Here is a 15,799-nt window from a genome sequence, read left to right as displayed (position 1 = left end):
CAAAGTGGCTGGTGAGTATATTGTGCCTTTTATGTCTATATTTTTCTAATCCCCTAGAACAACTAGTAAATGTCTGTTGTTGTCAGACCTCAAACAATTAAGGCAACTCATTGCCTCAATGGTCCAACCTTCACTATCTGTCCTCTGCACATGTCCAGACTATCACAACTTCATGCAACAACTATGACAGGCCACACAGGCGATCTGTCAGCTGTTAGTACAGTCCTTCAGACATGCCCACTCTGAGTGCTAACATAAGGAGACAACGTTACAGTTTTATTATATAGTTTATCATATTAGAATTTAGTAACTGTGAAGTTATAACAAATATAATAAGTGGGCTTACTTAATCTCAAAAAAAGAGTCCATATTAATCAAAGAAACTCCAAATATTTAACTAGTACAGTTTAGTAACTCGCACTGCTCCACGTGTTTCATCACTTTGCTTATAGAAAGACATTTTGGTATAAAGACAACATTGTAAAAAGCTTCTTGACACTGAAATATAATTTTCATTAAATGTGTTGTTAGGACTGAAACAGAAAGCGAAACGTTGTTGTGACAGCAAACGTTGTCGGAAGTTTGATAAAGTAGTTATAAGCAGCAGCTTACGCTAACATGCTGCCTTTTAGTATTTGGTGCACATTTTTGTTAACTTCTGCAGTTTCTATAAGACTAAAAACTGTTACACGTATGAGGTAGTAGGTCCTAGGTTAGCGCCATTGTGTTGCGCCTACATTTCCCATAATGCAGTCGGGGCTGCTCGTTTCCGGTCCTGCGCCGTTTCTGGAGCGGATTGGAACCCGGAGTCAGGATTTGGTAAATGAAGGGGTTTTGCAGAAAAGGTAACGTGTTTCCCGACCAATACACGCCGCCTTTCTACCAAATGGAGACGCAGTTTGGTAGTAAAGGTGCAGCTGATCCGTCCGGTTCGGTCTGAGTTTACCCGAAACGCCTCCACCACACACTGGCGGCCGTTGAATAGCATTGACTCCGGTTTGGGGGTTTGCGTCTCCGGTCCATCCGCCATGCCGACTGTTCTTTGTTACATTTTAGCAAAGAGCAGCCGCTCAGATCGGAGTTAAAACCCGGCTAGAGTTTGGGAACGACTCAAATCCTGGATCCCGTCTATTCCCCGGGCTGCATATGTTCAAATACACGCGTCAACTGTTTCGCGTAGAACAAAAACCAGCTAATGTTTCCATAAGGCACTAGTGTACAGCCGGTAGGGCTGATGCATTCACGTACACCTGAAGGGTCCCACATTAAACGATGAGCAGGCTCAGAAGTTCAGTTACATCCTGAAACACTCGTTAAAGTACTTCCTTCGTGTAAATGTGCAGTAAAACTGAGTGCGACCAGGCTGCTGCTCTCTGGTAAACATGCAAACACTTTCCCTCTCTGTAGGTTGGCATAATGGCTGAACAGACGCCAGATGAGTTCATCTGTGAGTATGACTCCAGCCCTTACTGTCCCGTGTGTGTGTGTGTGTGTGTGTGTGTGTGTGTGTGTGTGTGTGAGAAAGCACTATGAAGACAGATGTGATGTGTATCTGACAGGGTGCGAGGACTGTGGCCAGTACCATGACTCTGAGTGTCCTGAACTTGGGCCGGTGGTGACTGTCCAGGACTCCTTCGTCCTCAGCCGAGCTCGGTGAGTGACAGCTGGAGGTGTCAGGTGGGGGTTTGGGCCATTCTTTGAACTCAAGTTTCTTTCTAAAGATTCAATCAGAGCAAAACCAAAGAAGGAGAAACATCGATCCCTGCTAGCGCTGACGTCCAGTCATCCTGACCTGTGAAATTACAAACCCCATTCATGTGTCACCTTATTGCTGTTCTAGACCTTGCAAAGAGATTGTCCAAGTATCCCACTGTGGGTGGTTGCGTTTCTGCCACTTGCAGCTTCATCCTAAATGTGGAACTTTTTAACTTTAAACATAATAGATTTCTCACTCGATGCTTTCTTCTCACAAGCATACAGCTGCCTTCCTCGAGCCTCAGCCTGCAGTTTCTTTTTTTGTTTGTGTTTTCTCTCATTCTCATTCTCTGATATTTTGCATCATTGGGGCTTCTGTCTATAATATTGCACAAAATTGCTCAAAAGGGGAGGACACACCATTTTTCAGCATTTTAGCAAAGTAAGCATACTGAATCAAGTGATGCTGAAACTAAGGGATCACAAGAAGGCAGGAGGCTGGCCTTGTTATTGTAAAGACCCTACAATAACCAGATCATCCTCTGTGATCAAGCACTTAGCAACAGCGGCAGTAAGAGTCCCTGTTTTAACAGGAAGAAACTTCTGGGAGGAGTCTGCAGTAACAGGTTGGGGGTCGTGATTGGTGATGATGCAGAGTTGAGAGTAAAGAGTGAGGGTTGTCGCTTTCAGCTTTTATCATGCTTTTAGCTTACATACTGAACAGACAGTAATCAGGAGTTTATGCCATGTTGCTCTTTCCTTGGATCAGGTCGTCTCTTCCGGACAGCCTGGAGATCAGAGAGATGGGAAATGGAGAGGAGGGGGTGTTTGTCCTGCACCGGCTGGTCAAGAGGACTCGGTTTGGGCCCTTTGAAGCAAAGAGGGTTCCCCACCTGGAGAAGGAAGGAGCGTTCCCCCTGAAGGTGCACTTAAACCCTCTGCTTTAAACTGTACGTGTGCATGTGGTTTTTAACTTTAACTTCCTTCTTGATCCTCTCTCTGTTGTTGGGCAGATCTTCAAGAAGGACGGTGTAGTGGTGTGTTTTGACTCCAGCAGTGAGGAGGACTGCAACTGGATGATGCTGGTGCGACCTGCCAGCGACCACAAGCACCAGAATCTGACGGCTTACCAGCAGGATGACGAAGTGTACTTCAACACCTCCCAGGTATCTTCCTCCACCTGAAACCTGCGCGGCTCCTTCACCTCTGTAAGCAGACTGATTTGTTGATCCACGTGCATACCTGCCGCTGTTGTGTTTCCCAGGATGTGCTGCCAGGAACAGAGCTGAGAGTCTGGTATGGAGCGTTCTACGCCAAGAAGATGGAGAAGCCCATGCTGAAACCCCCACTTCAGCCACCGCTGCCTCCACCAGGTAGCTTTGGTTACAGCACAGATGCTGTGTTGGGGTACCATGGAAACTGTGAGAGTTACATCTTCTCGCTTTTCTCTTTTTCAATCAGATGTGACAGCTCCATCCGCTAAATCTGAGATCTCAGAGAAAAGTGGAGCCCACATGCCTCCAGCGGCTGAAGACAGCAGCACAGGTAGGATCATTAAAAACACCCACCACCTCCAGTTCACACGTCTTTGAAATGTTTTCCCATATTTTAGCTAAGTTTGTGATTATAATCCTTTTTTTTTCTTTTAACTGCATCAATTTTTCAGCAGCTTTTTGTTTTGGCAGCAAGTCCAGCATGAGTGAACGCCACATGTTCACCCGTTCAAAAGATTCTAAGCTGAACAAAACGCTGCGTCATGATCGCACACGCTGACTCATCTACCCCTTTTCTGTGGATCACAGGCGACATGCTGAGCCACCTCAACGAGGTAAAGACGGTAACGGTGCTTCCAGCAGAGCAACTCCTGCCCCAGGGGGAATGCCTGGTTGGTCCTGATGAGGAGGAGGGCATCTCCCCTGCAGCGCAGCCCAGCCCCAAGAGAGGGCACAGCCGAGGGAGGAGGGCTAAAGGACGCAGGCCCAGTGCTGCAGCTGCAGCAAGCAAAAACAGAGGTGAGAAGAAAGTGAGAGTCAGGCTTGGGCAAAAAAAACTTTGTGAAACATATTCTGGCTTGCAGCGGTTAAATGAAGATGATCGCATGATATTTAGAATGCATGCTGCACCAGTTAAAACACAAAGCAAAAGTAGATCGAGTGCTCCCTCGGTCAGCGCCTGTTTCCTGCACAACACAGCTCAAAGTTTCTGGATATAGTCACTACGTTAAGACGGATCAAATTCAAATGTGTAGCACAGCAGGAGGTGAAGAGCTTGTTCTTTGAAGCGGATCATCGTCCGCTGTTTGGAAATACAGCAGATAACAAGTAATGTTGACCAAGAACAAAGCAACAAGTGTCGTAGAGTCGCGTCTGCACCACAGAACACAGAAAAGACACAAAGACAGTTAATGCATGAAGATCCTGCAGTGCTGAGGTGAATCGCCCAGTGTCAACTCAGACGAGGCTCCTTGTATCCATCCAGCTCACAAAGTCACCAACCAATCACATTCCATCTGAACAAAGATGTGTGCCCACTAAACACGTCGAGCCAGGAATGTTTCGGGTCTCTGGTTTACTTAATGGAAAAAACATATGTTGTCCCCTCATGCAATTATTTTTCCAAAGTGGCAAAACCTGCGCTGTATGCAAATCACCACCAGGGGAAAAGAGAGGGATCTCACGTGTGTCAAGTACTTTTCTACTTTTTCGAGAAGCCAGACAGAAACTCCTCAGTAAGAGTCACATGACAGCCCACCTATAGTTTTCCAAAAAGCACCCCAAGGACGCTCAGACCATGAGAAACTAAGTTCTCTGGTCTGATGAAACAAAGATTACACTCTTTGGCTTGAATGCCAAGTGACAACCAAGCACTGCTCATCACATGGATGATCTCATCCCTACAGTGAAGCATGGTGGCAGCAGCATCACGCTGGGGGGATGTTGTTCAGAAGCGAACTGGGAGACTAGTCAGGGTGGAGGTAAAGGTCAATGCAGCGATGCACAGAGCCATGATGTTGATGTTAACCTGCTAGAGCGCTCTGGACCTCAGACTAGGGTGAAGGTTCATCTTCTAACACAGGGGTGGGGATATCTAAAACCTGCAGGTCAACACACTGGAATCAAATCATTAGTTCATTACCAGGCGTCTGGTGAACTTCATGACATGTTGAGGAGGTCATTTAGCCATTTAAATCAGCTGTGTTGGATCAAAGACACATCTAAAACCTGCAGGACACCGGCCCTCGACGCCTGCAGTTCCTCCACCTCTGTTCTAACAGGACAATGACCCTAAACACACAGCCAAGATAACAGAGGAGTGGCTTTAGAAATTTCCCTCAATGGCCCAGTCACACCCCAGAGTTGAACCTGGCTGAACGTCTCTGGAAAGATCTGAAAATGGCTGTGCACCAACACTCCCAATCCAAACTGCTGGAGCTTGAGAGATTCTGCAAAGAAGAGTGGGAAACCCCAAAAATAGGTGTGCTAGCTTGTAGCATCATACTCAAAAAGACTTGAGGCTGTAATTGCTGCCAAAGGTGCTTCCAAGCTACCAAGGTATCGAGCAAAGGCTGTGAATATTTATGTACATGTTATATTTCAAACAAACTTCATCACTTTGTCATTACAGAGCATCGCATGTAGAGTTCTGAGGTGAAAAATGACTATGATTAATTTTGCAATAAGGGCGTAAAACGATCAAGTGTGGAACACGAGCTCATCTACGGTCGCTCCGTCGACTTTGACGTTGGGTTCCTGATGTGTGCAGATGTGAAGCCCCCACTGGTGAGCTCGGAGCCTGTAGCGTCAGAGGGGGGAACGAGAGCGGCAGAGAACAGCAGCCCACTGAGCACTCCAGACAGCGGGCCTGTCCTGAAGAGGCACAGAGCGAGAGAGCACAAGAAGGTCTACGCTTGCCCCCGCTGCAACAAGGTCTTCCAGAACAGCAGCAACCTCAACAGACACATTCGATCTCATGGTACAGTTGTGGCTGTGATGGCGTCATCTCCAGATAGAGTTCAATTCAGGAGGAGTGAGTATGTTTACTAAAAGGTCCCTTCATGTGTGGTCGGCAGGTGATAAGCTGTTCAAGTGCGATGAATGTGACAAGTTGTTCAGCCGTAAGGAGAGCCTGAAGCAGCACATCTCATACAAGCACAGCAAGAACGTGGTAAGTGCGTTTCGAACGGCCGGATCGAGGGTTTCAGCCGCTCCAGCGGTTAATGACGTCGTGTGTTTATCCCCCCAACAGCCTGACCAAGAGTACAAGTACAAATGCAACACCTGTGAGAAATCTTTTCGCCTGGAAAATGCCTTAAAGTTCCACAACTGCCGGACAGGTAGGTTTGCCTCTTTTCTTTTCCCCCTCGTTTCTGATCACATTTCTAACCATCCTCTTTTCATTCCTTCTCTCCAGACGACAAGACGTTCCAGTGTGATATCTGCTCGCGGTTCTTCTCCACCAACAGCAACCTCTCCAAGCACAAGAAGAAGCACGGCGAGAAGCTCTACTCCTGTGAAATCTGCAACAAGATGTTCTACCGCAAAGACGTGATGCAGGAGCACCACAGGAGGCACGGTTTGGGTGAGTGCATGAGAACACAGAGCAGCGTTTGATTATTAATGCTATTTTTTCACAGTACTAGAATGATGAGAGCAAAATGCTTCTCGTGCTTTTTATGGTTGATGAAAAGCATTACGGGAATAAATAAATCAGAGTATGGATAGTTAAACTCCCTCCCAGGCAGTCGTGCCGCTGGTCTTATCAGTCACCGTGATTATGCAAGACAAAGAGAATTTCCAGGAAACGTCTCGCAGTCAAGTCTGCAACTGGAGACTCTGTAGGCCTGAACCTTTAAGGTTTTTAGAACAGAGAGATTTTCTGCAAAACACTCCAAAGTTCATGTGTCCATATTGCTCAATCATAGCTTCTTAAATAATCAGGCCCCATCTTATCTTATAGACTTCATAGTACCATATCGCCCCAGTAGAGCACTTTACTCTCACACCGTTGATTATTTAAAAGTAGAATGGGAGGCAGAGCCTTCAGCTTTCAGGCCCCTCTTCTGTGGAACCAGCTCCCAGTTTGGACACCAGACACCCTCTCTGCTCTAAAGATTAGGCTTAAAACTTTCCCGTTTGATAAAGCTTATAGTCATGTGACCCTGAGCTATTCCTTAGCTATGGCACAATAAGCCTAGGCTTCCTTCACCTCATTTCACTGTGTGTGTGCTTACACAACACTCGGCATTAATCATTAGTCGTTTTTAATCTCCGGCTCTTCCACAGTGTCTCTTTTGTCCCGTCTCCCTCCCCTGAGCCGTGTTCTGCTGGAGTTTTTCCTGCTTGCTCATAGGGGGTCGTTTGATTGTTGGGGTTTTCTCTGTATTATTGTTGGGTCCTCGCAAATAGGAAGAGTCTCGAGGCAACTGTGACTTGGTGCTGTGTAAGCAAAACTATTGGTCAGATCTCTGCAGGTTGTTTTCAGAGACCTCTGTGTGTTCGACTCCAGCTGGTTTGATCGGTTGCTGAGAAACATCCCCCATAGCCCGATGCAGCCACCGCCATGCTTTACTGTAGGGGTTAGGTAGGCAATGAGCGGAGGAGCTCTACAAATGTTTGAGTTCAGAGAATACTTTTAACCATACCATGAGAGCTATTTAATCACTGTGTAGCAAATATTAAGTGATTTGTTGTTTTGTGAGTTTAGCCAGGCAGCAACAAATGATATAAAACAGTTATTTGAAGCCGTTCATATGATTGCATTACTCTGGCATTGTTAGTGGTAATCATATTGAATCTCACTGTGTAAACGATTTCATAAAACTGAGAAGGATTCGACTTTCACGTCTCCCACACAAACACACAGATAACCAAGTCAGAGCTGAGCAGCCTGGTGCATTTTTGCACCGTTTAGATGGATTTCTTCTGTTGGCCCTGACGCTCTTCGCTAAACTAAACCTAAAATCCATACGCACAGGACCAAAGCACATGAAGAGAGAGGAGCTGGAGGCCAATGGAGAAGAAGGGACCAAGTACAGGAAGGAGCCGTCACCCTGTCCCATTTGCAGCAAGGTAAGCCGTCTGCACGCGTCGGCTCATGGCATCACTTCATCGTTCACCTGCTTCACTGCAGTGTGTTTCTGTGTGTGCGCACAGGTGTTCTCCTGCAGGAGTAACATGAACAAGCATCTGTTGACTCACGGCGATAAAAAGTACACCTGTGAGATCTGCGGTCGCAAGTTCTTCCGTGTAGACGTCCTCCGAGACCACATTCACGTGCACTTCAAGGTGAAACCTGCAACATTATCAGACCTTTTGAAGGGTTCGTTCACAGAGAAGCTGCTGTTTCATCACAAGATCAAAGAGTTTGTGTATATTACAAAAATGCAGGATTTATGGATGAAATGAATTTCTAGGATGAAAGCTGCACCACTGCTTATTCCACAGGACCAATGACGCATGTAGAGTCTGTTCCACTTGTTTAACAGCGCCGCTGCACATTTAGCTGCACAAATTCAGAACGCTTTTTTGGCTTTGGGCCTTTGAGTACTTGGTTTCCACTTTAATCACACACACAAGGATTTACAAGGATGCCACTTTGACTCAGATCAGGTATCAAAATGTGGTCCATCTCTGATTCAGTATTATAGACACCTGACAGAATATTCTATACATTTACATGTCCTCAGTCAGAATCTCACCATTTCTCTAAATTATAGAGAAGGGGACATATTTTTAAAAAAAATCAGAAGCACTGCTACTCAGATAAGAAAAGATGAACTCAGAAATGCTCAGGTGCTCTCCAGATACCTGGCGTTCATCAGGTTGAATGACATCCTTTTATTTCAGGACATAGCCTTAATGGACGAGCAGGAAAGGGAAGGCTTCATCAAGAAGATCGGCATCTCAGCGGACGACAGTGACGAAACAGACGAGGATGAAGATGAAGATGACCCAGAGCACCATAAATATAACTGCAAAAAATGCCAAGTAAGCAATCGTCTGTCACGGAGAAACTCTGCAGTCACATGGAGCTCCACGTATCCCTGTGTCCCACACAAATAACACACGTCCTGCTTCTTGTCTCCAGCTGTCATTTGCAAAAGGAAAAGAGTACCTGAAGCACATCATGGAGCAGCACAAGGAGAAAGCCTACGGCTGCGGGATCTGTAACCGACGCTTTGCACTCAAAGCCACTTACAACGCTCACCTGGTCATCCACCGAGAGCAGCTGCCCGACCCTTCGGTGCAGAAGTAAGACAGTAGGAAGCAAGCAAGTACAAATGCTAGTCACAGTCTTGTGAGCCAGCAGAGAAATGTATAATTGTATAAAGAAGTACTTTTGAAATCTGGCGAGGAGAAGAATACATCTGATTCCTTTAAATATGTTCACGGGAGGAAAGATAGTAACATTTGCGTGCAGCAGCCATTGAGTGCTAGTTACTAATCATCCATGCATGTGAGAGCTGAAATTGCTGACTTGCACCTAAAAGGAAATGATGTCATTTTTAGCGCAAACTGTGTATTTTTCAAAATAAAGGTACTAAATAACTATGAAGTCAGAAAAATGTACAGAAATCATTTTCAAATAGTTTCGCTCTTTCCTAAAGGTACATCCATCCATGTGAGATTTGTGGGCGAATATTCAATAGCATTGGAAATCTGGAAAGGCACAAGATCATCCACACAGGTGAAGTGTTTATTCTGTGGTCAGTGCTTAACAAATTTATTCGCCTACCACCCAGCGTAAGGTTTTTAAATGAACACTACTGGTAATCAGCAAAATGTTTCATCCAAACGCTAATCCCACAAGATTTTAATTGAAGTCACATTTTTAATGCTAAAATGTGTGTTTTTATAAAATAATGGCATAAAAATGTTCCTCTGTTCAGCAAAGCAGCTGAAAGTTGTAATCAAGGGCAGCACGTCAGTAAATGTACTTCCTACGCTGGCTCATACTCTCACAGGGTGAGTCTGTGCAAAGGTAACGTCACAATTAAAAAAAGATGTTTGTTCACTCATCCAGGGGTGAAGAGCCACGGCTGTGACAAATGCGGCAAATCGTTTGCAAGAAAGGACATGCTGAAGGAGCATCTCAGGGTGCACGACGACAACCGAGAGTACCTGTGCGCCGAGTGCGGGAAAGGTCATCGCACGCCTCATTGCTCTTTTCCCACCGTGTAAACTGAACGAGTAGACTTGAACTGGTGGTGGTTGAATTATTCTGAGATTGTGTCAACGTTTGCCTGCCCAGGTATGAAGACCAAACATGCTCTGCGGCACCACATGAAGCTCCACAAGGGCATCAAAGAGTACGAGTGTAAGGAGTGTAAGCGCAAGTTCGCCCAAAAGGTCAACATGCTGAAACACTACAAGAGACACACAGGTGAGTGAGAAGGTGTGCGTGTGCACGTAGAGCTCATTTTAATGCATTACCTTAGTCTAACACACACAGACACACACATACATATAGCATAAGCATGATGGGTTGGTTACTCTGTTTTTCCATGTACACGTTCAAACACACACCTGCACTAATGCTCAGTCACACACCCACAGCCGCTGTAATTCTTTTTGTCTGTGCAGCCCCCCCACACTGTCTTTACCCTAATTGTCTTGATTGTTCTCACTTGTCTCTATTGCAGTAAGAAAAAGTGTTTGTGTGTCACAGACATGAAGGATGTATACTGCAAAAAAAGCACTAAAAACCAAGCACACCTAACAGAGAATCACGTCATTGTCCCTCAGTGCTTGTTTTGTGTCACCGTGCTTGCAGGTATAAAGGACTTCATGTGCGAGTTGTGTGGAAAGACTTTCAGTGAGAGGACCACACTAGAGACTCACAAGCTCATCCACACAGGTATTTCATGTCACTGTGGCGTCATAAAACCAGACTGCTGTGCATTACTCGGTTATTACAAGCTGAACATGAAACTCTTTCATCTGAATCTACTTTCCTGCTACATTTAAATCAGAACATTGTAAACAGGACTGGACCAAAGCAAGTGAGAGGCTGATAAAGTCACACAGAAAGCAACTTATTACTTACAATCTTCAAATGTAATGCCATATGTAGTAATGTAATATCTTCTTTTAGTCATAATTTAAAGTGATTTTACCAAAAATAATTTTAGCTGTTAATGTTAACTGTTGTGGTATGAAAATGTAAGTTAGCTCTTATTAGTTGTTGATGAATAGAGGAAAGAGGAACTTTTGTTTGATCCCAAAAATAAGAAGGTTGACTTAAGTTAGCATAAAGGCTAAAATCAGTTTGGTCCAAAGGTAAACTTGCCAAAAAGCCCGTGACATGCAGCTGCTGCCAGGACCTTATGATTTAAGAAGCATGTTGTATCCTTTCATGTAAACGCCTGCTATTTTTGGACTGGAACAAATACTAGCATAATGTTAGCTACATGGTGCTAACTAAACAGTAGTTTCAAGTTTTGTACGGAGAAACAGTGTAGCCACATTTACCCATAATGAAGTTCTTTGGCTCGTGCTCCTCAGCCTTACATGAACATGTAGAAAGTGTGCAGTTATATTAAGAAGAAAATAACAGAAAATAGCAGTAATAATAATAATACTGATGATGATGATAAAAGAGAAAAAGAGAGAAAAAAATTCTCTAAATATTTAATAGTTAAGACAAGTTGGTATTTGCATGTTGTGCAAAACTTGTGCAACGAGCATTTAAGTGGCATTTGTTGAAGTGACAGTGTGTAGAGTCCTGTAGTTGTAGTGAGTGTGTAATGGTGTGTGCAGAACGGCAGCAGCTCGAAAGCCTGATGGCTTGTGGGTAGAAACTGTCTCTGCGTCTGCTAGCGCGGGTCTGGATGCTCCTGAACCGCCTGCCGGACGGCAGGACTGAGAAAAGTCTGTGGCTGGGATCGGAGAGGAGCCGCTGCATCTTCCTCACGCAGCGCTGTCTGTAGAGATCCTGCATGGCTGCCAGTTCAGTCCTGGTGATGCGCTGTGCTGTCCTCACCAGCCTCTGCAGAGCTTTGTGGTCCAGAGCATTACAGCTGCCGTACCAGGTGGTGATGCAGCCAGTCAGAGTAGTAGCTACACCTATGAAGCAAAGTTACAAACAATTTTTAGGAAAATGTGTTTTCTTTCTTAAACAAAAGTTTAATAAGACGGGGAAGGACTGGGAGATTTAGCAACTGAGATTGATACATTATTGAGCAAAATTATAATGGAGTAAATAATTTGTTACACGACTCGTTACATTACTTTTGCTCCATAAATTGACCTGAAACACGTTCACATAATTTCCAGTTCTGCTGTTCTACACACCAACATATATCCCTATCAAAGTCAGAACACACATGTGATCTTTCATATGTATGAACACAAATCCAACAACACAAAGCAAAGATGCTTTGGAGTGCATTACACACAACATTGAATATGATAGGGTTTAATTTGGGGCTTCATACTAGCTGATGCTGTCGAGCTGACCTCTCCTTCTCTGCTGCTGCAGTGGGTAAGACGTGGACATGTCCCACATGCGATAAGAAATATCTGACCGAGTACATGCTGCAGAAGCACGTCCACCTGACCCACGAAAAGGTAGAGGCCCAGTCGTGTCACCTCTGCGGGACAAAGGTGTCCACTCGCGCTTCTATGAACCGACACCTGCGACGCAAACATCCCGAGGTGAGTGGGGTCAGACCGGAGAGGAAACGACCCATATTACAGCACTCGAAAGGCAGACTCGGCCTGAAATGCTGTCCTTCTCCTATATGCCTACAGGTGGTGTCTGTGAGAATCGACGAGTTTGATGATCTTCAGGAAAATTTGTCAATGAATGAGTCATCGATCAGCATTGTGCAGGTTAGAATAAAATTCCGGATTTCTGACACCACAGACCAAAATCCAATTCATTGTATTTTGGTCTCGACCAGGCCTCCACCCATCGTCTTCAGATGGTCCAAAATGCAGCTGCTCGCCTGCTAGCTGGTACCAAACGGAGAGAGCGTATAACCCCAGTTTTAGCTTCTTTACACTTCCTGTCTCCTACAGGATCCAATTTAAACTTTTACTTTTAAGTCGCTTAACGCCCGAGCGCCTTCTTACCTGTCTGAGCTCCTCTCTGTTTATGCTCCAGGAAAAACCACGAGGTCTAGCTCAGAATAGATGCTGTCCATCCCACGGACTTGTCTCCAATCTCGTGGTCATAGATCCGTCTCTGTGACAGATCCCAGACTTTGGAAAAGTCTCCCCCTAAATATTAGATCTGTACAAACACTTGAGCAATTTAAATCACTACTAAAGACACATTTTTTTATGCCCTGGCTTTTAACACACTCTGACCCAGGCATTCTGCTCTTATTTTAAATAGTTTTGGTTATTGTTTTAATTCTTTTATTGTCCTATTATTGTTTTATATTGTTATTATTGTATTACATTGTTGCTTTTTAATGCCATTTTTATATTGTTAAGCACTTTGTGCAGCATCGGCTGTTTGAAATGTGCTATATAAATAAATTTGACCTTGACCTTTGACCTTATTGGCAAACGAGGTGGTTTTAGGGAGGCGTAGCTATGGAAACACTGACAAACAACAAGAAACCATATTGTCTAAGTATGTCTGTGGTGTCAGCTGCCTTAAAATCTGCATTTTTCTGTACACTAAAGATGTTTCACTTCCTTCTGCAGCCCTCTCTGACCATGGAAAAAGACGGGATGTCTCAGGAGCGGCCCAGTCGACCTTCCCGACACCCCAAGAAGAAGCAGAGAAGCTCAGCTGAGCCGGAGCTCTCCGAGTCCGATGAATACGTTGACTTTGCTGAACCAAGGCACGAAGCCATGTCAGAATTCAACGCCGTCATTGTCGGTGATGAGACTGAGACGAGCTCTGCTGTACAGAGCATCCAGCAGGTACGTGTGCACATTTCCCCCAGAAGATTCTGCTTTGTTGCTACAATAACGTGTCCAATTTCTTCCCCCCCGAACACCACGATAAGTGGATAAAGGCAGGCGGCCTGATTAAAAAGGAAAACACAGACTGAAGTTTTTCTCCCTGAAGAGCCCTTAAGTCACCCACAGCGGCTGGCTCGACATTGCCGATGAAAGGCAGAATAAATCTGGATTTGCACTTGTTTTGTTGATTATTTGATATGAAGTCATCATTTAATAACTGTGGCATTTGTCTAAAAATGTGGCAGTTGTCTAATAAAGGTTTTTTTTGAATGGGCTATAATGTTACATAACCTAATAAATTGCCGACTTTGGTAATTGTTGACCTAGTAGTTATGACTTCATTGGGAATCGTAGGATAAAATGTGGATCTGTTGAGTAAAGCAGGTGTAAAATACACACAGTCAAACCACAAAATGATTACATTTATAATATACAATTGTTTTCCTGCTGTTAAGACAGTGTTATGAAATTACACAGATGCAGTGCAACGCTTGAAGCCACAATTGACAGCTAAGGCTTTGTGATTACAGATGTGCTCAAACACATTAGACCTTTAACAATTTTAATAATATAACTATACAAACTGGCATGATGCTTAAATAGTTTGATTTAAAAATATGCAATAAGACGTAGTTTCTAATTTTATTTATTTATTTTCCATTTTTCAGATGTGTTTACTACATTATTTCTGTCTGGGCCACTTGAGTCAATATCAGACTGTTATTCCAGCTGCAGTAATTTATATTTGGCCTCTGTTCTGGAACTTTCCTAACATGTGCAGTATGGAAAGCCAAGAGGCCGGGAGAGCGGCAGCAGCAGCAACAACACATTTCTTCCTGTTAAAAGGGAGTTTTTCCTTCCCGCTGTCACCAAGTGCTTGATCACTGGGTGGTGTCTAATTGTTGGGGTTTTCTCTGCATTATTGTAAAGTCTGTACAATATAAATCACCTTGAAGTGACCGTTGTTGTCATTTGGTGCTATGTGAATGCAATAAAATTCAGTTCATTCAGCTCGCTGGCTGAGCTTGACTCACGGCCTCAGCCAGCTGCTGTTCCTCACAAACTTAGATTATAACAACAGTGTTGTGCTTTAGCGGCAGATGAGCTGCTTTCATCATCGAGTTGCAATTGATTCCATTGTTGCCGTTTCAGGTGGTGGTTCTGACCGACCCCAGTGCTCCATCAGCCTCCTCCCCCAACAGTTCAGTGGGACTGACCAACATCACAGTCACGCCCATCACCAGCCACGCCCCTGCCCAGTTTACCAGCCTGCAGCCTGTCGCCGTGGGCCACCTGACAGCCAGCGACCGGCCCCTCACACTGGACAACTCCATCCTCACGGTCACCTTTGACACAGTCAGTGGCTCCGCTATGCTGCACAACCGGTCTGCAGAACTCATCCCAGAGACTGTAGGTCCTGCTGGAAGCGGGACACCCCAGTCCGTCGCCCATTTCATCAACCTCGCCACTCTGGTCAACCCCATGGGCCACCAGCTAGAGGCCCCGACTCTGGCGTGGAGGCCTGTACCTGCAGCTGAGGGCAGCCAGGTCACTCCAGTGGTGGAGGGTGCACAGGGGGAGAGTCAGGAGGCCCAGAGCCAGGGCTCAGATCCAGGCCGGCCCAGCCAGAGCCAGCCAGCCACCCCTCAGCAGCAAAGCAGTTCTGCGCAACAGATGTTCAGCTACTGAGCAGACACTAGGGGTGCAGGTCACCTCACACAGATACTGTTACATAGTAGAGTAGATTTTTAACAAACTGTACAAAGTGATCACTGTCACCCAGATGCCTCTCCAGCCCAATGGAAGCAAATGGTATTGTCATATTTTTTAATAGTAAAACGGAAAACAAATTGTCAGTTAGTGAATCTGTTTTTGAGAAAATGAGGAAAAAATGTGCATTTAGCCACAATCACTGACGTCTGAAACCAAAGCAACTGTTGAATATTCTAACGCCTTATCAGCCTTGGGGGGGAAATGCATGTTTTCGAGATAAACCTGCTGCTTGAACAATGAGATGTGGAAATGCACCAACATGAAAAGCAGATGAACTTTGTGACAAAGTGAAAATACGTTGACCACATTATAATAACACATGGTATTTGGTGTATTCCCTAAAGCAGCTGAGTGCTGAACATGATTTTCGAATGCTGTAAACTAATTATTGTCAACCTGTCTGAAATAAA

General features: G+C 44.9%; 1 protein-coding gene across 1 annotated transcript; it reads left to right on the top strand.

Moving 5' to 3' along the window:
* The first annotated feature begins 788 nt into the window (after positions 1-788).
* Positions 789-15,305, top strand: prdm15 (PR domain containing 15). Its single transcript, XM_085363291.1, has 24 exons — positions 789-845; positions 1,408-1,447; positions 1,560-1,653; positions 2,465-2,618; positions 2,709-2,861; positions 2,960-3,068; positions 3,157-3,240; positions 3,498-3,707; positions 5,458-5,667; positions 5,765-5,859; positions 5,941-6,028; positions 6,106-6,273; positions 7,669-7,763; positions 7,848-7,979; positions 8,541-8,681; positions 8,782-8,945; positions 9,302-9,381; positions 9,718-9,837; positions 9,946-10,077; positions 10,468-10,551; positions 12,175-12,350; positions 12,447-12,527; positions 13,353-13,574; positions 14,769-15,305. Exons 2-24 carry the CDS (start codon positions 1,417-1,419, stop codon positions 15,303-15,305), a joined length of 3,360 nt encoding a protein of 1,119 aa, XP_085219417.1. The 5' UTR covers positions 789-845; positions 1,408-1,416.
* Positions 15,306-15,799: the final 494 nt, after the last annotated feature.

This window comes from Diplotaxodon limnothrissa, linkage group LG10 (genome assembly GCF_057381915.1).
Source record: "Diplotaxodon limnothrissa isolate DT_005_m linkage group LG10, D_limnothrissa_male_GT1.1, whole genome shotgun sequence".
Lineage (NCBI taxonomy): Eukaryota > Metazoa > Chordata > Actinopteri > Cichliformes > Cichlidae > Diplotaxodon > Diplotaxodon limnothrissa.
The sequence above is the reverse complement of the archived record's forward strand: the minus strand, read 5'-3'. Positions and strand labels throughout refer to the sequence as shown.